This window comes from Drosophila pseudoobscura, chromosome 3 (assembly GCF_009870125.1).
Source record: "Drosophila pseudoobscura strain MV-25-SWS-2005 chromosome 3, UCI_Dpse_MV25, whole genome shotgun sequence".
Classification (NCBI taxonomy): Eukaryota; Metazoa; Arthropoda; class Insecta; order Diptera; family Drosophilidae; genus Drosophila; species Drosophila pseudoobscura.
Window position 1 is genome coordinate 12,607,078 of NC_046680.1, and position 24,526 is coordinate 12,631,603.

At 48.1% G+C, this 24,526-nt stretch overlaps 1 protein-coding gene across 5 annotated transcripts; it reads left to right on the forward strand.

Moving 5' to 3' along the window:
- The first annotated feature begins 4,545 nt into the window (after window positions 1–4,545).
- chn (zinc finger transcriptional factor charlatan) lies at window positions 4,546–24,310 on the forward strand. Of its 5 annotated transcripts, none has more exons than XM_004444153.3 (7): window positions 4,546–5,113; window positions 17,901–18,253; window positions 18,338–18,894; window positions 18,969–19,991; window positions 20,183–20,386; window positions 20,691–21,002; window positions 21,316–24,310. In XM_004444153.3, the coding sequence occupies exons 2-7, from the start codon at window positions 18,032–18,034 to the stop codon at window positions 23,003–23,005; spliced, it is 4,008 nt and encodes a 1,335-aa protein (XP_004444210.3). In that variant the 5' UTR covers window positions 4,546–5,113; window positions 17,901–18,031; the 3' UTR covers window positions 23,006–24,310. The 5 variants fall into 5 exon arrangements, with proteins under 5 accessions (XP_004444210.3, XP_015039967.2, XP_001361015.4 ...); XM_015184481.2 differs by lacking the exon at window positions 4,546–5,113 and adding an exon at window positions 9,353–9,695; XM_001360978.5 differs by lacking the exon at window positions 4,546–5,113 and adding an exon at window positions 9,353–9,695 and having other exon boundaries at window positions 20,700–21,002.
- Window positions 24,311–24,526: the final 216 nt, after the last annotated feature.

A 24,526-nucleotide genomic window follows, 5' to 3' on the forward strand; every position in this document is an offset into this window, starting at 1 on the left:
CAAATGAATCAGTCAATGTTCCATTCCACTTTGCATTCAACAACCACCAAAAAGAAAACACTAGCACACTCGTACAAATGAAAATCTGAATAATTCGAAAAGCAAACGAAATATTTTCAGAAGCATGTGGGTGCAGCAGAGTCAATGGGGCATGGGATGTGGCGCGGCGCGGCGCGACGCGGCTATAGTAGGTCCAATAACTCCACTCTTTCGCTCTCTCTCCCTCGCCGGACACAGAGTTAAATACACTGGACGATAGTTTTAGTTGCACTTGAAACTTTCAACCTGCAGCTCGAAGCCCCCCCTCCCCGTCCAGCACGGGGTAAATGAGAAATGCACTTCCGATGATTCCGGGATTGAGGGAGAAAGAGAGAGCGCGGGAGAGTCATGACCACCCGCAACTTTTTTGTGAACCCGCAGAGCGGTAATGAAAATATTTCCCCGTCTGTGGGCAAGCATTTGTGTGTGTGTGTGTGGGTGTGTGTGAGTGAGAGAGTGTATTTGTGTGCCCTGGCACCTCACCCCACCCCGCTGTATTCCTTGTTCATTGAATCGTGCAACGTTCAACCCGTCAACTCGTTCATCTAAATTTCATTGGCCGCAGGCTGCAGAAACTGTAACTGACATCCACCCAAGACCCGAAATTGTACGCAAACTGTCTGCTCCACTCCCCCCACCAACACCCCCGTTCATGCCCCTGCCACCTGCCACAATTTTCAGCTAATTGAAATGTCTGTCTGTCTGTCTGTCTGTTTGTCAACGAGGATGCGCCGCATTGAGCACTGAAATCTCCGCAAACTAAATGCAGCTCAATCAGTGAAAGTTTTCAATCAACTTTGGCTGCCATTAGACAAAGTTCTTCTTGCCCCAAACCCAATCCGCCATCATCCGCCACTATGCCTCTCTGCCTCTCTTTTGGTCCAATAATTGTACAAAAATAGCTGCAGAAGAAGGGAAAGAAAAAGATGCCAAAGCAGACGCAGAAGCAGAAGCAAAAAATGGTGAACAATTAAACATGAATTATGTATTAATAATTTCTTCCACTGCAAATGGGGTTGGGAAAACACTCGATGAGGCGGCGGGAGGTGGGCGGTGCAGGGTGGGGGCGGGGTCCGGGTCCTGCCACTGATTCAGTTGCTTCGTTGCTGCAACAACAACAGCAGCAGCAGCGGCACAAAAGTTTTCTCAAACAAAACAAAACATTGGAAACGCTTCCCACGCGCACCCCAGACAATAGTGGGAGAATTTTTCTGTTTCGTTTCGTATTTTTATGTTTTCCAGGCATTGGTAATACTTGTACTACCGGCACAACAGACAAAAAAAAAACTCCAACAACAGCCAAATACTGGCTAAAGAGGGCAAAAATCTTTTGGCCACATGCAAGAAACATAAAAGCAGAGGAAGCAGAAGCTCCAGAAAAGAATAGCGACAGTGGAAAGATATGGATCAAAACCAGAAACAATGATGGTTCCAATGAGGCGACTTTAGCTGTGGTGCACCATGGTGGTTTGGTTAAGATACCAGGGGTTGTGCAGATCTACATATACAGGCAGTTTCATTATGACTCTTCCGAATAAAATATATTTTTAGGAAGATGAATCTATGTCCTCGCAAACACTGTGCATTCTGACAGCTCAAAGGCATTACGATACTGACTTTTCTAAGCTCTATGCACATGTATGTGTCTACGATTGATAGCTATTGCCAAAACAAAATACATACATATGTGAAACTATTTAATTTGTTGAACTGAATTGCAAATTAATGTGCTTATTCAGGAATATAGCTGCACATTGTATACATAATTTATTAAATTGGTATCAATTAGGCATTCCGCAAGCAGTTAAGTCTTTACTAAACTAATGAACTTCAAAATACTATAGATCCTATTAAAAATGTATGGCAACCGAATTGGCATTCCATATGTAATGTACATTGTATAGACATAGACATCCAATAGTTAATTCAAAAGAATTTTCGCTTCATTTTGCTTTTGCATATATATACGAATACGTATGGTTTGCCAAAGTATTATTTATGAATTTCCATTTATTTAAATCGGGTTTTTTCTGCTGATGGAACCATTTGTTCCATTGGATCTCGGAGTGGCCCCATTGTGCTGCGTTTTGTTAAACAAAAGGCAACCAATTCTCACACACATACAGACAATGCGTGGGAGAAACACTGCAGCATGCATACACAGACACACACACACACACACCCAGCCATATGAATATTTGCACTCGTGTGCGGAATTGCGTGCATGTGTGCCGCCATTTTCATAAGCAGCCAAAGCCAACATTTACGAGTAGTATCTGGGGTTATTTTTGCTCGTTTCTATTGCTCTTTTTCCACATATGTACGGGTATTCGTATATATTCATTTAAGTATATTTGTGTTGTTGTCTGGTGCGGCGTCTAAATAAGTTTTTCCGTTTCTTGTTTGCATATTTAAACAGAAGCAAGAGCAGCTCTACTAGTGAGTCCGTCTCTATCCCGCACTCGAACGGTGTCTGTCTCTGTCTGCCTGATATGTATCTGTATCTCCATCGCAGTCCTTTCATATTTATTCGTTTTCATTGCATTTTCATTGTAGCTTTCCCTTTGGCTTTGGGCTCTGCACTCCAGGGTCTTATCATTCCCATTTTAATTAAATGCATAAAGCAAGCAGTCCGCTTGCCATCAAATGTTGTATTAAAAATCACTTCTCTTCCAAACAAACCCACAAAGCTGTGGCAATATTATTTTATACTGGCCCCAGCAAGGGGTACTTCGGTTTACAGCACATGTTTGCTATGTGTAAAGATTGCTCTAACTGCCACAGACCCTTATTTTTTCGTATCGCTATATCATATTGCTGAAATCGTTCAAAAGAAAATTCTCTGTGAGAAAATCTTACACTAAGCGTGCAAGAGTATTCCAAGACTCAGCCTCCAAATCTCGGCTTTTTATTTGGATTTTTACAATCTTTTTGTTTTCCCAAACTGGAGACAAATTACCGAAGGGCTGCAGGTGGGAGGGGAATGGTGCGGTGCAGCCTCCCATTATGAATTGTTTTTAATTGCATTGAATTTTCTGTTGGTGAAAATGCGGCAACGTCCCTCAAACACACACCAGAATCGAGGGCAGCAGAAAAACCACACAAAAACAGACCAAAGAAATTAAATTGTTAAGTAGGAAAAGTGGTGAAAAAAATGTGTTTGCCTTTGTTGTTTGCTGGTGACGTTGATTAAAAACTTTTCGAGACAGTTGACGTTGCACGAAATTCTGCAAAAAGGGACGAAAAACTGCCGTGGTCGCACTCTAGAAGCTGTAGAGACGACTCTAAAATTAGGTTAGGCAAGTAGTTAGGGGGCAGGGGTGGGGTGTTTATGTCTGACTTTGTGGGGACACATGTGCGATTTGATTAAAAACTTGCTTGCCACCAAAAGACTGTTGCAAAACTGAGGGGGAAACGAGTAGAACTACTGACCAAATGGAAAGGAACGTCGTCATGGCCAAACGGAAATCATGTGTCAGGCAATCGATTTCACAGGTAACCACCTTAGGGGGGACAGGTTTCTTTTGATACAAATTAATTGAAAAGGCTAAAAGGTAGGACCAAATGACGCAGAAATGTACATTGCACCAAAGTTCGGGCTGCGGTCCCACACCCTTCGCCATGTATCGGTGATCGAGGGATGTCTACCATCCATCCTATCATGCTGGACACACCGCAGAAGCATCGTTGGACATGAGGAAGGTGCTGCCGCCGAACAGGATCTGGCCACCTTCGCGGTATGCACGTTCAATCGAAGTGTCTGCGCGCCCATCGGATCACATATGTGTTTTTTTCTGCAACTCCGCTGGAGCGATTACTGGGGTTTCTTTTTGGCCAGTAGATGGGCGGCAATCGACTCGGGAGTTCCTCAATTATTTTGTATTCGGAAATTCGCGCGCGCTACTTTTGAAATTTGAGTGTATTTTCATATTCGAAATTTTAAATCTCATAGCAGGCAGCCTCTGGGAGTCTGCAGTTGGTTTGTGTCTTTGCTATGTGTCCATGTAAAAGGTTACACCATTAATGTAGCAATCAATGTAAAATTAGTTGAAAACAAGGATATCCCTATAAATACAGCCATGTATAGAGAACATATTTTTTTATTTTAATTATAAAACCCCTTAATATCTAGTTTTGCCTACCTTTTTATCTACAATCGATGCTTTTACTCTTCGTTTCCCCTTCCACATTCGACTGCTGTTTTTACATTTCCTCTTCTAAAATTCGACACGAGTCAAACGTCCTGTGATGCCGCTAGGACCTCACTTGTAGAGCCCGAATACCGTTAAACTTTTTGTAAATAAACATGGCCGCCAGGGTATGAGACAAAAAGAGAACAAGAGCAAGAGAAAGAGAGAGCCAGGCAGAGAGTGAGAGAGAACTCACTTGTTATGCGTGGGAGCGTTGGTTGTGGAATGCGCGCGCTTTTTTACATCACCAGCAACAACAACAACAGCCACGACGAAGTGGGTGGCAGAAGGAGGCCAAAAGGCGGCTGGCTAGAAGCAAAAACATCGGCAACGGCGGCAAGCAGACAGGAAGCTTTTCCCAACAATTGCACAACATCGTGAGAGAGCGCAATTATTATTACGCGACTGGCAATCGGTGAGGCAACAACAGCGCGTGCCACGCAGCGCAATAACAAAAAACAAATCTATTTTTGAGGGGGAAGAGGGATCCAACTAAGCCCCAACCCCCAGTTAAAACCGTCCCACCCCCCGTCGCCGTCGGGAGCGTGCAGGGCTGGCGACTGTCGGAGCGCTCCTCCGCGACCATTCATTCAGTTACACAGAACAGCGCACTTTTCTCATTCGGTGTGTGAGTGTTGATGAGGTTAGTTGTGAAAGAGCCTCCGTGCGACTCCAAGAGATACCCCCAAAAAGTGCATCGTTAAGGGGAAACGTTCAATCGAAATTCGCCCAACGGAAACGGAACGGAAGTGAAGAAAGAAAGCGGCTGACAAAATATTAGCGGTTGTTTGTCTGCGGAAAGAGGACGAGGAGGACTGGAGAAGAAGGATTGAGTTGTGTTGCATACTTTGGGGCGGACGGCTGAAATCGCTGCGAAGATGTTGGTAAGTATTTCTAAAGTTGGCCATGTTGGCCTTAGCCATGGAAAAGTCACTGTTGACAGACAGATGGATGGGTTGGCCAATTGATTTGTACGGTCAATTAAATACATTTTCCCAACAGCATGATTTATTGATTTTTCCGCATTGCGTTGCCTTTGTGTGTGATTGTGTGTGTGTGTGTGCAAGTGTGTGCGTATATTTTTCGGTATGCACTTTTTCCCAGAGAAACACCCCGCCAGAACAACAACTACAACCAACAACCCCCAAACTAAAAAGCGCCAACTTCTATTTTTCCATCATCAATACTTCCCCCTGCCACCATTAAAAGCAGAGAGAGGGAAAATATCGCAATGGTATTGGTGTGGAGCAGGCGCTCTCTATGCAACGGCCAACAACCCCCAAACAATGCATCCCCAACATACCCACACTCTCTCGCACGTACACTCACTCTCTGGCTGGCTCTCCCAACAATGGCTCTCCAGTGTTTTGGCATTTGAAAACTAAAAACCAGTTGTCAGCCCCTACTACCAGACACCCACATTCCGCCACCTTTTTGGGGGTGGGTGGTTGTTTTTCCAACAGAGCCACATCATAAATTTCGTGTCTATAACAATTTTTGTTATTTCGCCCCTGGGCCAGCCACCAGCCCAACCCCACCCCATACGCTCTACTCTACGGCAAGTGCAAAGGAATTGTGTTGCAGTTTTCACAAAAGTTAAATTTCCGCTCTCGCTCTCTCTCTCTCTCTCTATTGGTACAAGTGCATAAGCTTGCGCTCTCTTCGGCTTGCTTTTGGCTCTCTTCTGCTGCCGCTGCCGCTGCTGCTGCGTTTCTAGCGTTGATTCTGCCGGTGCTCACTGCACTTTCATTTCGATTTTTGGGGGCGTTGGGCGGTTTTTGCATATGGTTTTTTGGGTTTTGGTTTTTATGCAACATATGCGGCATGTTTGAGTGCCTGTCCATGTGTGAGCGTGTCTGTTTGTATCGTATATAAATGCAAACATACTCGTACACATTATATAATTTGTATTTGATTATTTTTGCCTTTGATGAATTCGCATTGTGGAACGGCACCTACAAATTTGTGGCTCCTATGTTGCTAGGCAATACACTTGTCCAACAAATTGTGGGCGGTCGTCTGGTATAGACTGCAAAGCATTGCAGGGGGGAGTTGAGAGATAGACATAGCTACATATGTACATATAGATACATACATACATATATTCTACACATTTCTATATTCTATATTATATAAAATGCAATTTGTATGCACTTGAATTGCATGTCTAGGGGATTATGCTTATATAAATAAATCCACATAGATGGGTGTCTCCCTAGCTTAAATGGAATTTAGTTGTGCATTTAAAGCCCCTCCTCACGCAGCCTGAGAGCTTAATTACTTTTTGCTTGATTTCTGGATAGCGAAAATTGATTTTTTCATCACAATCAGAGAGTTGAATGAATATAATATGTAGACACAGACATTGCAATGGTTGGAAAAGTTCCAGATCGATGATGAGTTTTTTATAGTTCCAGAATCTGTTTGAAAGCGTTTAGGCAACAGCATTTCGTAATTGTCTATTAAACGACCGATATACTACTTTAAAATGGACAAACTTTCCTGATTTACTTCACTACTGACTTTACAATCGGATTCTATTTCACAAAACTCAAAAACGAATGCTGAGTTTCTCTTGTAGGAGTTCTGCAATCATATTCAAACTAATCGAACAAGTCTTACGACCATTAGATCTCAGACAACATGGAGGTCAACCATTTCCTGTCGATTCAATTTCATTCACACTCCTCCATCACCCATGGGGCCACAGAGCCAGTGACTCACACTCGCCAGACCGCAGGCAAGCGAAGACTGTACCCAACCCAACACATACACACAAACACAGACAGAGGCCCCGGCCCACCCACTCACACGAACCGCGTTGGAGTTTGAAGAGAATTGCGCATGCGTGGCCGTCCGACGCCCACCCGAGTAGGGGTGCCGCCATATTGGATGTGAACGATCGCTCAACCACCCCAGGAGGGCTCGAGTGCGACCCCAGTCCAGTCCCGTCGCTGTCGTTTTTTTTTGTTGTAGTTTTCGAGTCTTCTGTTAAATGAGACGTGACAAAGTGCAACCCATTTCGGGGCTGAGGGAATGCAGATTTCTTCCCCTTAAGTGGCGCCCATGAGAAGCCCTACGCTCAGACAGAGGGAACTTTCTCCCCGCCAAAAAGAAGGGCTTCGCGGGCAACAGGTTTTCGTCCAGAGGAAGCCATGTGTTACTGTTACCGCCGTTTTGTAATTGGCCCTGGCTCATTACGGCCCTTTGGTTATATCACAACTTCCACCGGCCCAAGGATGGACCCAAGTAGAGGCTAACGGGTCCACATCCACCCAGCAAGATGTTACCATCAAGGTTTCCTTCACTTCGTATCGCCCAGAACCTCACCTCCTGGGGGATTTGGACTAGTGTGTATGCCCCTCTGCCTGTCTGTGTGCGTCGTGCATCGTGCGGTGGTGGCCCACATGTTGGACGGCGGCGACGGCTGTTGTCAAAACCGGTTCCAGTTTCCAGGCTGCTCCTTCAGCCCATCACCGTCGTCATCCACTTCCACTTGAGTGGCAATGAAGGTGCTCCCGCTGCTCCATTTCGATGGTTAACCTGTTGCCTTCTAGAAGAGCATGTGGGATTCCTTAGTCAATTTGGTCATTGAAATCTTACTATCCAAAATCCTTAAAGGTTTCAAACAGTTAGTTCGGTTTGGTGTGTCCTTTAATGATCGGCAAATACTGTTATCCGAAATTCTTGCATTTTTGTGGAAGCAGAGCATTTAGAAGTCTCCTTTGATTCCAAACAACTTCTTTATACATTTTTGCTACAGTCTTTGGAGTTTTTTTTCGTTTCCTGGGGGGGAATACTCACGACGCCAGTTGCATGATCAAAACGATCGGTCAGCACCACTACAAACACCATGATCATCAAGGGATCCAAGATGATGCACTAGCGTCCCCGATTGCGTTTAACTTTCGGTTTCAATGAACTGTTGTTGTCGTCGTTGCACTGGTTGGTGGCTAGGTGTTTCCCACTCATGAGTCATGGATTTTGCATAGTAATCGAATCAGAGACTAGTTTTTTATAGCACAACGGGAGTACGCAATGGTAAAGGTTGAATGGCAAGACTTGAACCCTAAATCAAATTCGGGTGGGACATCAGACATCAGCCCACGCCACTGAACAGCGGCCAGTGCCACCCAATGCATGCATATGTACATATGTATGTATGTAGTATATGCCTATGTTATGTGTCTACCTGGACCATGTATCATGGACCCTCCTTCTGGCCATATACCAAACCCAAAAAAAAGCCCCGGCCCCGCTAATGAACGCAACAGTCACAGTCGCCTCCGCCACCGCCGCAGCAACAACAGCAACCCACATGCACGAAGATCATTACCAACCCGGCCAAAGCACAATAAAAAGGTAGAAAAACCAAAAAACCAAACGCCCATGCCGAAAACATAGATACTCTAATATTTGACTAATTTGACGGAGCCATAACGAAAGAGTTTGCCATTAACGAGCGTTTCAAAAATCAAGTAAAAATCACAATACCCTCGGCAAGGGTATACAAATCAAGTTGCTGACCTGCTTCTGCGCGACCCCCGAAGTCGACCAAAAATTCTACCATCAAACCACCCTACGCTGTGCCTGTCTCCCACTCCCACTCTCGCTCTCTGCCGACGCCAACGACGACGAGAGGAAGAGAAGGAGAGAAGGAACAACAAAAATAAACGTGAATGAGCGGGTGCGACGGAATGCTTGCTTGTTGCAATTTCTCTTTTATGCGATCATTCGCTTGTAAGGTGGCCGTGTGCACAGTGGGCTCGATAATACGATTTTCCAATGAACTCATGATAAGTCAAGTCGATCTAACAATTTCTTTTTGCATGTCTGTTTCTATACATATTAGTGTCTCTCTCTCTTGCACAGTGTAATATATAAGAGGCAAATAATTCTGCGCAACAGCCCAAATCGGACCACATGAAATGACCATACTCAGATCCCTTTTAAGTTAAATACATACTTTGTTATATATATATATATGTCTCTATATCCGCTATTATTATAATCTCCGTTCTCGGATCGCTTGGTTCTCTAATGCCACTAGTCCCACTGTGCGCGGCTTTGTGCGTCGGCATCCACACTGTCCGTCGCTTGTCTCGCTCCCTCTTCTGCGCTCTGAGTATCGCCAGCACAAGCAGCGCTGTCAACGGCGCAGTCCAAATTTCATCGTCGGCTCGCGTGGTTCGTTTCGCTCGTTCTCGCTCGTGAATTTACTTGCTTCGTGCGGGATTTTTGTGTTACTACATTTTGGCACTATTCTTATTATAAAAACTACACAATTAATTGTGCGTGGTTGCATTTGAATTGCACTTTATGCTGATTGTCGCGCAGTGAAGAAATTGAGCAAAGTGATAGACGCTCGCATAGAAACATAAAGCAGTGTAAAAAGCCGGCTAGGAAGCTGATCACAGCAATGGCCTAAGGGCCGTATACGCAGAATCCAAGCATCAACAGTAAAAGGTATGCAAAGCATTATATATTTGCCAGGTGCGTCCGCGACTTATATTAAGTGATACTAAGAATGGATAAATGAGAAGTTAGGGAGTTTTACAGCCACAAAAACCAATGCCAGGGGGAGAATTTCTCTGAATGTGACACATGTGTTTCCCAAGTTGAACCCACACAACAAACTCTCTCATAGACCACGATCTTCGGCCCATCCGAGAAATCATTCCGAAGGCCATGTGCAGAGCCCATCGGAGACAAGCCCAGCCAACCCACAGGTAGCTCTAATCGCAGCGCACAGAACCGGTTACCCAATTTCCAATTATACTCGAATCCCCAAAAAAAAAACAGCCACTCCAACGCCCAAAAACTCTGTTGGGCACCCCTTTTCTGAGCTGGGTCGGGTCGGGTCTGTGATCAGGGCCCCAGAGACAAAAGATGCCAGCACACTAACACAAACACACACACACACACACACAAGCACGTATGCCCTCCCTCGCTTGGCGCAAATGCGACGCCGCAAGGGGCTCGAAAATAACCGAACAAAAATGATGATGAAACCCACCACCACCATCAATCCTTGGGCAGCAGCTTGCGTGTGGTGGCCGCCTCTCCCTACCTCCCTCATTATCCTACTTTCTTCTCCGTCTGCTGCTTATCATCTTCGCCATACACACAGACAGCCAAACTCACGCACGGACACGGATATGGGAGTGGGTGATGTGAAAAATCTTGCCTGCCTTGGATCAACTCTGTCTCAGGGCCCAGGCCCAGGCCCAGCGCCCAGCGCACAGCGCACAGAGTTGCTCAAGCAAAGCCGCCTACTCAAATGGTCTCTCCCATTCCGCTGTGTCACATGTTCCTCTTCCTTTCCCTTTTGGTACCTCCCTGTCTGTCTCTTTCTTTCTATTACCCTGTTGCGCTCTTTAATTGCCGCTTCGTTGGAAGTGGGTGAGAGAGACGGGGAGAGGCGGCGACTGACCGTCGCGACGCCCGCTGTTTCAAATGTTGATTTCTTGTAGGTTCTTATTTTGGCGTCACTCTCTCCTCTTTGCTTTATTCCTCCCTCTTTCTTGCACACACACCACAAACAAACACAAGCACCCATACACACCCTCCTGTTGGTTTATCACAATTCTGCGGCTCTGCCTGCGCACTCTCTTGCATTCGGATGAATTTTGTACACCCACCCATCATCGATGGCAACTTTTGCATTCAGCCTACTCCGCCTCTGCCTCCTCCTCCTCCTTCTTCTTTTCCCTCTGCTCCTACTTCTCTTTTTTGCTTGCGTTGTCTCTGCTGGCCTCGCCGTCGCCGCCCCCACAGACAGACGCCCTCTATTATTTTCCTTTTTACTTCGCCCCATCTTCGTGGATTTGTGTTTTGTCTCTCTGTATACACACGTTCTTTCTGCTTGCTCGGCAAGGAGTTTGCTCTTGCTGGGACGATCAACTGGAAAGGAAAACCTTAAGAAATCAATGCAAAGTTTCTTGTGATAAAAAAAGGGTACTCGTACTTCCCTTCTCTAGAAAATTGAGTCATCATTCTTCTCGCATAACTGCACTTCCATTCCCCATCCCCTGCACCTAGACCGACCCACGCGGGCTCACTGGCTCTCTTCCTCCCCACAACGTCGAACAACTTCATGTTCCCATGAAAAAAAGAGCGACCCCAAAAAAAGGGCAAAAATAAATTACGCACTTCCCGTCGGTGCAGAGCAATTTTATTGGGCTAGTGGTGTTTGATGGGGAGGGGGAGGGGAGCTGCCATGCCGCATGGAGGGGGTGGCCACCACCGGTACCTGCCCTGTCACAGGGGAGGTTTTGTTCCCCTACTTCTGGTGCTTCTGCTGCACCGACCCGACCGGACCGATTCGATACGATCCGATCCGATCTCGACCCCAGTGGCAGCAATCTCACCGAAAATCACATAGGAATTTCCTGTGTTACACCCGCCCCCTTCCAAACATCCCAGAAAAGTTACCTGCCCTCGATCGGCTTACCTGTTTTGGTCCCGCAGTAGTGGCAGTGGCAGTGGCAGCATCAGCGGCGACAGCAGCAGCTGTTTGTTTTGCGGCTTTCAAGGTTTCTACTTTTTACCTGTTGGCGTCGGAGTCGGAGTCGCGTCCCCTTTTGCAGCAGCCACCCCATTGCGTAGGATTCATTTCACTTTGGGCTCATTCCTTATTCTTTCTCCTTTGCTTTGCTTTGTTCGCTTGGGTTGGGTTGGGCTTGGTGTTGATTGGGAGGGGGAGGAGTAGGAGGAGACCCACTTCTTCTTTGGCTCGTCATTATCATCTTTCTTTTGTTGGCCCGAAAACTCGAAGATCTTCAGAGCGGTCTCGTTTTTCGCTTTTGTGCTTTCCGATCATCATTATCTCCGTTTCGCTGCCTCATTCTATGGCACCACCATCATCGGCACGGCCCCACTGCCGCATTTGCCTGCTGCCGCCCTCCTACTACAATTTGCCTAAAAAAACCTCAACCGTTTCGACCGTTTTTCAATATTCAACGCAGTCAGGCCAACTACAACAACAACAGCAAAAAGGCAGAAACAGAAAAAATAAGAAGAGGAAGAAGACCACGACAGCAGACGGCGACGATGTCTGCTTGAAGGTTGTTGTGAAATTTCATTATGGGTCTGGGTCTGGTCTGTCTCCTCACCTCCACCTCCAACCACCAATCCTCCTCCTACTTCTTCCTCCCCTCCCCCTCTTCGAACTCTTCTGATTGCCTGCTGCTGCTGCTGCTGCTGCCGCCGCTGTTATTTTTAAGAGGCGTCCAGCGTCAACATTTCAACGTTGGGTTTTCGGTTTTGGGTTGGGTTGGCTATAGAGGGTAGGGTAGGGTAGGGTATAGGGTATACATATACACATTCGGCTGGATAGGCTGGCCGCCCGTCTGCTTCTGCCCGTCATGGGATGGGATGGGATGATGATGGTGGCTTGGGTATGGGCTGGGGCTCTCTGGCATTTCTCGTGTGTAGGTAGGTGGTTTCTTGGAAACCCATTTGTACATACATATGATAACCCAAAAACCAAAAACAAAAAATTAACAAAAACTGCCGGAGGAAACGCAGTCATTTGCTGACGCGGACCTTAAGCCACAACCCGATCGCCATTCTGGGGGAAGAGTATGGGGTATGGGGTTGGGGTTGGGGTTGGGGAATAGTAGCTATGAAGAAGCCATCCTCCTCTCCCACACACTGAGATTATATCAGATGGAAGGGTTTTCATGAATGAGCAACGAAGAAATCGGAGACTTGCAGGGCCAATAGGAGACATGCATCGAGCGATTCAGCAGAAAGGAAAGTCACACTTAAATGCATTTTCGGAGCGCTCGTTCGAACACCGAATGAACGCTACCATACAAATCCATTTATCTGGTATTATACCAGACCTCCTCCCCTCACTCGTCACCCTCCCTCTCTCTCTCTCTCTCCCCGAGGGAGGGCCCAGGAGCATCCGTTAGTCTGCAACAAAAGCAACAGGATCAGTACTTAAACCCCTCTCCTCTCCTGTCCACCTCCACCTCCCCCTCCCCAGCCATCCGCAGAATGGCAGCTGCAACCTGCAGCCCCGTCTGGTGGCAACCCTAAAAGAGATCTCCGTCTGGTCCCGCGGCAGCAGGTTGTTCTGTGTCTGTCAGTGCGGAGGAAAACCACCCCTAACCGAAGACGAGAAAAAAAAATAAATTGAAAGGACAAGAGGAATAAATTGCTACCCCATGGATGATCGGACAGGCCCGCCGACCGAAGCACATGTTGCATGCCTCAAGTGAGAGGCAAAGATTTCACAAGAAAAGGAGCAGCCAACGAAAGGAATGGGCATGGGAATGGGAGGGGTGCAACCGACACTCGGACCCAGGACGAGAGACAGGGCCAAGACGCCGTTCGAGTCGATTCGATCCGAGTCGGAGTCGGGGTCGGAGCATGTGCATCGTCTGCGCCTGCATTTTGTTGCCGTTTTTTTTTTTTTTTTTGGGTTAGCCATTCGTTTTATGAGGGCGCGCACCTGCCAACAGCTGCCGCCACCGACTCCAGCAGCAGCAGTAGCATAAGCACCAGCGCCAGCAGCGGTAAAAAGAAGAGGAAAGGTTGTGCCAGCGACCCATAAGTGATCATAGCCAAAAGCTAAAGTCCAAGTCAGAGACTTGACTTGTCTGCCCTTGAATGTGGCTGTTGAATGCCCGCCCACCAGGCGGCAGAGAGTGACCACCACAGTGGTGAACCACCCAAAAATTCAGATGAAGAAACACATACTCGTATCTACGAAAAACCAGCTTCATTGGAGACGATGGCCCGAAAGCAATTTGCTTTTGTTGTCTGCTGGCCATCCGCCTCGAAAGACGAGCTTAAAAAGAAGACGCCAAAAAAGAAGACAGCAGCAGCAGCTGCCTTTCGGTTCGTGGTCGGGTCGGGTCCGTTCGGTTCGTTGTTGGCCACAAAAAGTACCACCTGCCGCCCATATTCATATATCTGCCGCCAGAGGCCCTTTGTTCGGCCGCAGCCCCCCATACACGCAACCAAGGCCTCAAGGATAATGAATTGGGCAGAATTGTAGCCGCAAACTAAATTTCTATTTCGATTCTCAATTCTCAAACGTATGAAACCTGAAAGAGACACCCCGCGTTGACCCACGCAAAAGAGTGAATGCAATCGATGACAGCAGCTCCAACCCACACACACACACTCACACATGTACACAGATTTGATGGCCTCACCCCATCCCATCCCACCACCCCCACTCCACCCGGCTGCGTCTGCGTCTGCGCCTGCGTAGGCGTCGAAAGCCAAAGAGAAACAGCAAACAACCGAGAGAATACCGTTTGTTGTTGGTATTAGTATTAGTGTTGGTGTTAATTTGGCTCGCGTATAAAATCGAAGATTTTATTTTCCTGTCCGTTGGATCGGTCGAAACGTTTGGATCAGTGGGACGGGGACTGGGGCAGCTGTGGTCGGTGGCTAATGCTAGTGGCTGTTGTTGCTGTTGTTGCTGTTGTGCGGACACCCACCCACTTTGATGATTAGTGGTTGCTGCTAAAATTGTTGAGTGGGATCGGGTGCACTGTGGTACAGAGATATGTACATATTGTTATTGTCATTGTTCCCTCCTTTCAGATCTTCATTCCTGATGACTCATTTGCAGAATTGAAAACGATGTACAGGCATTTCCTCTTCCACTCTCCCAGACACCTTTTGTCCCACTGTGCGCGTCATCGGGCAAAAGCGTTTTTTAATAACTGCGTGCTCTGGCCTATAGCGTGAGGGACGGGGGGTACTGTGGCGGCGTTAACATGTCATTAGCCAGGCATCGTCTGCTGCTGGTACTCCTCCTACTCCAGCCCCCTCCTCCCCCTCTCTGCCTCTCTGTCTTTCTGCGGTCGGGCTATGGCCTTTCACCGCAACAACAAGTAAATGTTGTGGCTCACCCTGAGCTGCCAGGTCGCCGCAATCACTGATGCCTGATGCTGGTTTGGCTTGGCTTTGGCTTTGCCCAACCCACGGGTGTTAAAAATTGTCCATATAACTCCGAGCCCACTGTATGCGTGCATGTATTGTAATTTGCACTTTGATGACCGCCCCCGAATGGAGGCCGAATAGCATTGATTAGCCGAAGGCTCCCCGCAAATCTCGCACGCAATAAAAAGACCAACACAGAAATACCCAAATAAACACCCCAAAAGACGCCCAGGAAAAGGGAAAAGCCAATAATAAATTTACCGTTAAGTGTGGGTCGCGGCATCTGCAAAAGCAACTCCACCGAAATGCGACATCTGCCGTCAAACAGCGTCGCTCTTCGTGCCTCCTCCCTCCCATGCTTCGTGTTTCGGCGGGTGAGGAAGGGAGGGAACGATCACGAAGCGCTCTCACTTATTACGTGAGAGCGAAGCCAAAAAGACAAACAGCGAAAATTCCCCCAACCGGCATTTTTTTCTTTTTTTCAGCTGCCCAACCGGTTCTGGCTCTCTCGCTGCCTTTGCTCTCTCCCTCTCCCGCTCTTCTGCTCTTGCTGTTGCTCTCGCAACTCCCCCAAGTTGGCGTCTGTTTGCACACCCACCACACGACGCAGACGTCGGCCGATCGCTGTTCTGATGTGCGCGTGGTGGTGGCGTTGTTTTTGCTGCTCTTTTTGTTGTAAATTGATTTTGTTGTCGCTGCCTGCGCGCCCATTTTCAGCCCACTCCCGTTGCTGTCGTTGTTTTTATACCCTTTCCGAGAGTATATTTATTTTTATCGAATGCTAGGCCCCAAAGCCTTCCTGCGAGCAGCTTTTATATTTTTGTAGTCCATTACTCCTAGTCCGATGTCTGATATATCTTCAAGGGTATTAAAACCTTCGGCTCTATTCATTTCTAGTTTTTTACTGCTGTCTGTTATTAGCAAAGCGGATGTTGTTGTTGTTGTTGCTGCCTGCTGCTGGTGGTGGTGATGGTGGTGCTGGTGATGCCTACCCCACACCCCCCACAACAGCACCCACACGCGCGATATTTGCTGTTGCTGTTGGCAACGCATGACATTTTTTCTGTGTCGTCTGTCGTCTCGCCCACAAGAGTTGACCCCATGGCCGTCGCCTTATCAGAGGGGTGTGGTGGGGTGGGGTGGGCGCTGCTACTGCCGGAACTGAGTGTGGGTGTTTCGGGGGGGGGAACTCTGATGGAAATCTAGGGAGTGCTTCGAGTTTATTTTCCACTCTTCTCTCATTAAAGGAACATCTGAATGAATTGAGGTTATCTGGCATTTCCTATAGAGTGGGATTTGTAAAGACGTCTAAAACTGGTTTCGATCCCCCACAATACTTGCACTTTCCACTCCCCACAAACACTCATACACACAAATGGGAGTGCTATGGTGCGGCATGATCTTGAGCGTAGCCCAAAGTCAAGCGGCCACAGCCGCAATGCCCTTGGCTTGAGAAACCACACGCAGAGAACTCGGAGTCAGGCCAAGCCGCCAGATCAGGGCACAGATCGCAAAGTCAGATCCCCAGACCCCCAGACCCCTGGCACACACAAAGACACGACGAAGCCGCCACAGAGGCAAAGCAAACAGCAACAACAACCACTAGCGAACGCCCCCATGGAGGCAGCAACGGCAGTGGCAGGCACAGGCACAGCAACACCCAACTGTAAAAAGCACACGAAGCATAAAAATCAAATATGCAAAACTCAAATACGAAATATGAACTCGAAGCAGACCAGAGAAACATGGCTGGGGATCGTCGTATCGGATCCGGGGACTGTGACTGCGGGACCGGCCGGGAATGGTATTGCTGTTGTGTGGGGGCGTGGGTGGGCGCAGTTGGCGCTGGGCCATAGAACGTGCCCAGGGCCCACCACCACCACCACAACAACGAGGACCGTTTTGTCGCCACAATGTGGCAAAAAAAAATGTTGGCATCTCTCTAACAAAAAAATCAAGGCGCAGCAACATGTGGCTAAAAGAGAAATTCCGCCTATGCACCCATCTGCCCATCCACCCACCCAAGAACAAAAGCACCGCCAAAGAGCAATTTAGCCGTTTTCCGATGATGCTGGAGATGAAGTCTCTCCGATGGGCCCACTCTGGTGGGCACGCCAAGGTGGTTCAATTTATTCAAATATGCAGCCGAAAAGCTGAAAAAGATGTTGAGCACCCGCCAAGCCTGAGACCCAAAAAATAAGTCTAGTAAGTGTGGTACAGCCGACAAATTTGTTCAAGACTTTCAGTTGTTACAAATTTCAAATGAAAGGAAGATAAATATATCCTCTAAATTATATACAAAAAACACTACCTCTATACAAAAATTAGCTTTTCACAAAAATGATTTCGACACTCTTGTCGCCTGTACCCCCCCAGCATCGGAGCTCAATAAAGAAAAGAGCCGTAAACAAAAAGCGCGCTCCAATCAGTGGCGCGCCGTCGCTGACTCAGCTGATGCTGCGACGACGCCACACCGCAACCAAAACCCCCCACGCAAGCGCCCCAAGGCAGACCAGTCCCAATCCCAATCCCAGCTCCAAGCACACACACACTCTCGCACGCCCAGGCCGCCCCCTCTCTGGGGGACAGACAGAGAGACTGACGCTTGATGTGTCAGCGGACAGTTCCCAGAACTGACGTCGCTCTGGGTATTTGTGGGCCGGATGTGGCTTCGACTTAGCCAGATCGACTAACTATCACTGTGGCCCCCATTCTCATTCGCTCTCTTTTTCTCTCTCTCTCTGTGTTCGTTTCTTGCAGCTCTCGGAGGGTGGACGTCGAGGCAATAGCAAGAGTAGCAGCAGTAGCCGCAACTTGAGTGGAACGCGCCCGCAAGCCAAGGCCAACGGCAACTCCGCCAAAGAGTCGCAGTCGCAGTCGCTGTTGCTGCAATGGCAACACTAATCCCAGCGAACGCCGGCCATCCTGGAGCGAGCGCACAGTCCTCAAATGTTGAGGCCACATATGAAGATATGTTCAAGGAAATCACACGCAAATTGTACGGTGAGGAGACCGGCAACGGTTTGCATACTCTCGGAACGCCGGTGGCTCAGGTGGCCACCAGCGGACCGACAGCGGTACCAGAGGGAGAGCAGCGTTCCTTCACAAACCTGGTGAGTGGATTGTGGGATGAAATGCATCCACATTGGGCAGCCAACTAATCTCTCTACTCTCTTCGTTCCTCCCCCCCACTTCAGCAACAGCTCGATCGCTCGGCAGCGCCCAGCATTGAATACGAATCCAGTGGAGCTGCCAACGGGGCAACAACCAGCAACAACGTGGCCACCTCCCAGGCAAATGTAATCCAACAACAACAGCAGCAACAACAACTACAGCAGCAACAACAGCAACAAGCAGAGTCGGGTAACTCTGTAGTAGTAACGGCCAGCACCGGCGTAGGAGGAGGAGGAGCAACTGTGGTGCCGGCACCCAGTGTGTCCGTGGGTGGCTTCAAGTCCGAGGACCACCTAAGCACGGCCTTTGGCCTGGCAGCCCTCATGCAGAACGGCTTTGCAGCGGGCCAGGCGGGGCTCCTGAAGGCCGGAGGGGACCAGCAACAGCGCTGGGCCCAGGATGGAGCGGGTGTGATCGCCGCGGCGGCCGCTGAGCAGCAGCCGCAGCTGGTGCAATGGACGACGGGTGGCAAACTGCAGAGCTATGCCCATGTCAGCCAGCAGCAGCAGCAACAACAACAGCAGCAGCAACAGCAACAACAGCAGCAGCACCACCACCACCAGAGCACACCGAAGTCCAAGTGAGTAGAATCTAAGCTGAAAATTTGAAGGATTTCCACTTAGTCTCCCGTTTTGTTTCTTCGCTTTTTCATAGAAAACATCGTCAAGAGCATGCGGCCGAATTGATCTACGCCAGCCCTTCCACATCGGCCAATGCGGTAGGACAGAATTTAACCCAATCCACACCCACCTCAGCGCCCAGCAACAGCAGCGGCGGCAGCAGCAGCTCCGGGGGCAGTCGCAAGAAGTCCTCGGCCCAGGCGCAGGCAGCCGCCGCCGCAGCCAATGGAGTGCACATCCAGAAGCGTTATGCCTGCACCCATTGCCCGTATTCCACAGACCGACGGGATCTGTATACACGGCACGAGAACATCCACAAGGACGAGAAGCCCTTCCAGTGCTATGCCTGCCTTAAGCAGTTCAATCGGGCCGACCATGTGAAGAAGCACTTCTTGCGCATGCATCGCGAGCTGCAGTACGACATCAACAAGACGCGTCGCCATGTGTCCGCCGGCAGCAGCTCGGGCAGCGGATCCTCGGGTAACTCTCACCACTCGGGCGGGCGTGGCAATGTGACCATCAATGCCACGGGCGTCAACATCGATAATGCCTTCCTGGAGGCCCAGCGGCATCCCACCTCGACCAGCATGAGCATTGTGGAGACCATCGAGGCGGTGGCTTCGGCCGGCGAGATGCCGCTGGCCCAGCTCAAGCAGGAGAAGCTGGACGATGGCAGTGTCCTGCCCCTCCATGTGGGCGTTGTGATGAACAACGCCCAGCAGCCGGTGGCCAGCTCCAGTTCGGGCAGCAGTTCCGTCGGTGGTGGCAACGGTGGTGGCGGCAACAGCAGCGGCGGCTCCGGCCTGCTGAAGCCCAAGCGCGAGAAGCGTTTCACCTGCTGCTATTGCCCCTGGTCCGGGGCCGACAAGTGGGGCCTGAAGCGTCACCTCAATACGCATACAAAGCCCTTCGTCTGCCTGCTCTGCGACTACAAAGCGGCCCGCTCCGAGCGCCTGGCCACACACGTGCTGAAGGTGCACAACAAGCGGGCCTGCAGCAAGTGCTCCTATCTGGCGGACACCCAGGAGGAGTATCAGGTCCACATGAGTGATGTGCAGTAAGTATTCCCCCCATCCTAGCCTCATATGTATAATCTGTGCGTATTTGTGTGTGTGACAAAAACCAACTCTAAACAGCTTTTGAACTCTCTCCCTCTCTCTCTCTTACTCTCTCGTTGTTGTTCTCCTCCTACTCCTTTGACAACTCCCTCTACACTCTGATCCCCCCGCTGCTGCCGCGCGATATCAGTCCGCACGATAATCGACCATCTCGCAGCGGCAACTCGACAAACAACAATGGCAACAGCAACAACAATGGCAGTGGCGGTGGCAACAACAACAATGCCGGAGGCAACAATGTCTCGCATAGCCAGAATCTGAATGTTTTGCGCACCATTGGCAACACTCTGGTGGCCAATAACCAACTAAACACCTATGCCGGCAATGCTTTTGGGTAACATTCTCAGACCGCCTCCTCTACTCCTCTTGTCTACTCTACTCCCCCCAACCACCCTGAAAACACCCCCTCAAACCCAACCAAAAACAAAAACAAAACCCGCACCCCAAGTCCCAAAAGCGCGCACAACGTTCCTAACTCTAGTTACTACCCTCCGTTCTCTCGTTCTCTCAACTCGCTCTCATGCTCTCGTGTCTCCAACTCCGAACCGATAACACCGACAACCAATCCATCCACATGATCTCCTCCTCATCATCAACAACATCATCATCCACATCAACCACATCGACATTTTGCTTAGCTCCTCCAGTGGCAATGTGGGAAATGGGAATGGAGGCAATGCCGTTACCATCTATACCACATCCAACGAGGGCGTATCCGGCACCGGCGGCGGAAACATCACTGGCGGCGGCGGCGGTGGTGGCCCACTGCAAGAGATCATTGTGAATCCCACATCGATGGTCGGTTGGCGTTTGAGCGCCAATGGATCGTTGATACCACCGCATGATCTACTCACCGGCGGCCTACCGAATGCTTCGACGCAAAAGCGCGGATCGGAGCGTTTGTTTCAATACCTTGAGGCCGAGGGCAGCGATCCGGAGGACTATGCGCGGTATTTTGCATAAAATCTGTTTCTGTTTCCGGTTATGTTGTGCTTTTGATTGTGTTGTGATTTGTTTTTGCCGGTTCTATTTTCACTGATTGTTTGCCGCTTTTGTTTGTTGTTGTTTCTTTTCATTAAGTTGTCCAACATTTGCTTTATTCTTTGGCCCCCGCCCAATTCTTGTTTTTCGATGGTAATACTACATACATATATGTATGTATTTTCACTTGTTTACTTGTTTGTGTCCTTTACTGTGCTTTATCGTTCTTTATCGGAATCAATTTTTAATCGATGTTTTTCGATTTGTCTCGTTTTATTGCAGTCTGCTGAAAATGGACGCCATTAGTCGCAACACCGCTTCGGTCGCTCAGGATTTTCATAAGGCGGGAGGCGTGCACGAGTTGAAAATACCAGCAAATCATCAACTCCTGTTTAATAATAAACTGCCTTCGCAATGGACGACACGAGAGGCTGCTGCTTTACTGTACAGCCTCAGCAACATGGGCACCCACAGCGGCAGCAACAGCAGCAGCAGTTCCCAGCGACAGAAGTTTGGCATCCGTGCCCGGCAACATTCCACGGGGGAGGATGACGAGAATACACCATCGTCGGCATCCTCGTCGAGCTTCTCCAGCGATGAGTATAACATGCTGTCCACATCGCCGGTGAAGCTGTTGCGTCATGTGAAGCTGGAGAAGCACGAGGAGGATGGGAAGGAGGTGAAGGTTCCGGCCCAAGTCCAGGCAAAGGCGATGATGGCGACGGCATTTCTGGAGGCAGCTAGCTACGAGCAGACGGCCATCGAGCTGCTTACCAGCAAGCGCAAGATCAAGGTCGAGAATGATGAGGATCAGGAGAACCAGGAACAGCCACAGCCACAGCAGCGATTGCAGCTTATTAAATCGTCTCCCGCGTACAAATTGAATTCCAATTCCAATAATAACAATAGCAATAGTAACACCAACCACAAGGACAAGTCGTCGCACAGAAATGCCGTTCATCATAGTCATCGTCAGGATGATAAGGAGAACAACACCAAGTCTGCAGCAATAGCCGCTGCCGCAGCGGCGGTCACAGCAGCTGCAGCAGCAGCGGCAGCAGGAGGAGTAGGAGCAACCGCACCCAGCACCACCAGCAATCAAACACCATTTCTCACCCAAATGGAATATCAGAATCTCAACCGCATTGGCACACAGTTTCACAATTATGTTAAAGATATCATCAACAAATACTACGCAGCCGAGACGCCTCTGATGCTGGCCGCAGCAGCAGCCGCCCTGCCCACGGCCACCACCACGGGCCAGCAGAGGCAGCTGGATCTGGACCACCTGTCGCCGAGCAAGCGTCGCCGACTGCTTAGCGAGACTGAGGAGTACATTGAGTATCTGCGCAACAAGGAGGACATCACCCTGACCATTACACCCAAGGCGCCCACAGTGAAGTCCTCGCCACCCCAGCCGCCTGCTTCGTCCCTCCTGAAGCGTCAGCTGGATCTGGCGGTGCCTCGTAAGAGTCCAAAAAAGGCTTCCCCAGCCCACAGCCACAGCCATAGCCACAGCCAGGCTGCTATTTCCAACGGCCACACAGCGAGTGCTGCACGCAAGTCCATGAGTCAGCTGGCCACCTTGCTGCCCCTGCTGGCCGATGCAGCCAGCAAGCAGGAGTATCTGGCCGCTCCGCTGGACTTTAGCAAGAAGTCGGATGGCGAGAACGGACGCAGCTCCCGCAAGCAGGCGCAGCCCAAGAAGATACGCCTCACGCCGGAGGCTGTGGTGGGCCTGCTGCGCGACAAGTATCTGAATCGCATGGTCCGCCAAAGACTGGGCTGCCTTAAGTGCAACCAGTCGCGACGCAGCAGCTCCATTAGCTTCAACTATCACACGATTGGGTCACTGGCTCTGCACCGATTCTGGCGGCACGGCCCGACCGGCGGGTCCAGGCGGAGAGTGCAGGCAGCTTTGCTGCTCAGGCGTGACAGGCAGAGTGCTGCTGCAGCAGAGGTGCAACTGTAGGATGACAGACGACTCTCCTGAACCTCGTTTGGGTTAATTCTCGTGTAATTTTGGTTCTCTTAATTAATTAGAAAATGTTTGCTTGCCATATGGAATGCATTAGGCATTCACATTGAAATTGTTTAAAAAATTGCATTTAATTTTGTAAATTTTAAGTTGTGATGTACCTGAAATATGATTTCTCTTAAAACAAACAAAAAATTACTTAACAAAACACGATTCATAGAACGAAATGGGCGCAAAAATTCGATACGCAGCCGCATCTCAAATGAATTTCATTATAATTATTATCATTATCATTATCTTAGTTGTATAATTGAGCTCTCAATCTATCATAGAAACACACACACACACACCAACAAACACTCAACACATACTCACGAGAACACGGATATTTAAAGATATAGTTATATGTGAGCATTTATCAAATAATTCAACCCAATATATGATTTATTGAAATGTGAAGTAAAAGCTTTAATTTGCCATTTACAAAGCTTCAGTTTAGTTACGCGAAATGATTTGCCATTTATTTACAATAACTTAGCTTGTACTTTTCTAGTTGCCTTAGTTTATTGTATAATTTATGAACCCCGCGCGTGCGCGCACGCACACGCACACGCAAACCTCATTGTCGTACCCTTTGCCTTATTTCTTAAACGTAAGACTTGATCGTGAAAATACATTTAGTTTTATTTACTTTAGCCATTTACTTTAGAGTAGCAGTCACGCCCACAAATGCCCACGTCAAACATTCTCATAAGGAACATTTTAAGCATATTGAAAAGAAAACAACAAAACAAAAAGTATATAAATATTAACGAACGAAACAAAAGCTAACTATATTATTGTACGTGTAGTGTACTTATGATTTTATCAAAGGAAAAGCTAAAGGAAAGCACGAAAGGAAAAAGAAACACAAGAACAACATACAAAAATACTCAAAGAACATGAATATAAAACCATACATACAACTTTTTACCACACACTGAACAAACAAGAAATATTTGACTGAAAAGTGTCGGGGGGAAAATATGATATATATAGTATTATTATATCATATGAATGGAAAACATAACGAATAAATGGTATAAACAATTTTAGTGTACAATGTGTGTGTTTTTGCTAAATGTGGTAAACTTAAACGTAAATCTATTACACAAAACTAAAACTAAACTAAACTAAAAATAAAAACGTAAAAACGAGGAGAAATTCTTAAGTAAAGTAAATTTTTGGATGACAAGCCATTTAGACAAAATTTTTGAGACGAAAAAAGACATACGGGGAATGAAACAAAACAAAACAAAAAGCAAAACCCAACAAATTACTTTAAATTTTATTTAAGCAAAAATTTGCAAAAAACAAAACCAACAAAAAATGGAAAAATAAAAAATATATTACTGTAATGTGAGTGTTTTTAGTTTAAAAATTATATATTTCCAAAACATTCAAAATAAAAGATAATTAGTTTAAAATATAAAATATATAGACTTTTGAATCGTAGTATATGGCAGAGGCCCTTCT

Bases quoted from the DNA above. Each gene is read 5' to 3' on its own strand.
- chn (XM_004444153.3), top strand. From the start codon at position 18,032: ATGGCAACACTAATCCCAGCGAACGCCGGCCATCCTGGAGCGAGCGCA. The intron at 20,387-20,690 runs GTAACATTCTCA...CATTTTGCTTAG, and splicing joins TATGCCGGCAATGCTTTTGG to CTCCTCCAGTGGCAATGTGG. The intron at 21,003-21,315 runs GTATTTTGCATA...GTTTTATTGCAG, and splicing joins GATCCGGAGGACTATGCGCG to TCTGCTGAAAATGGACGCCA.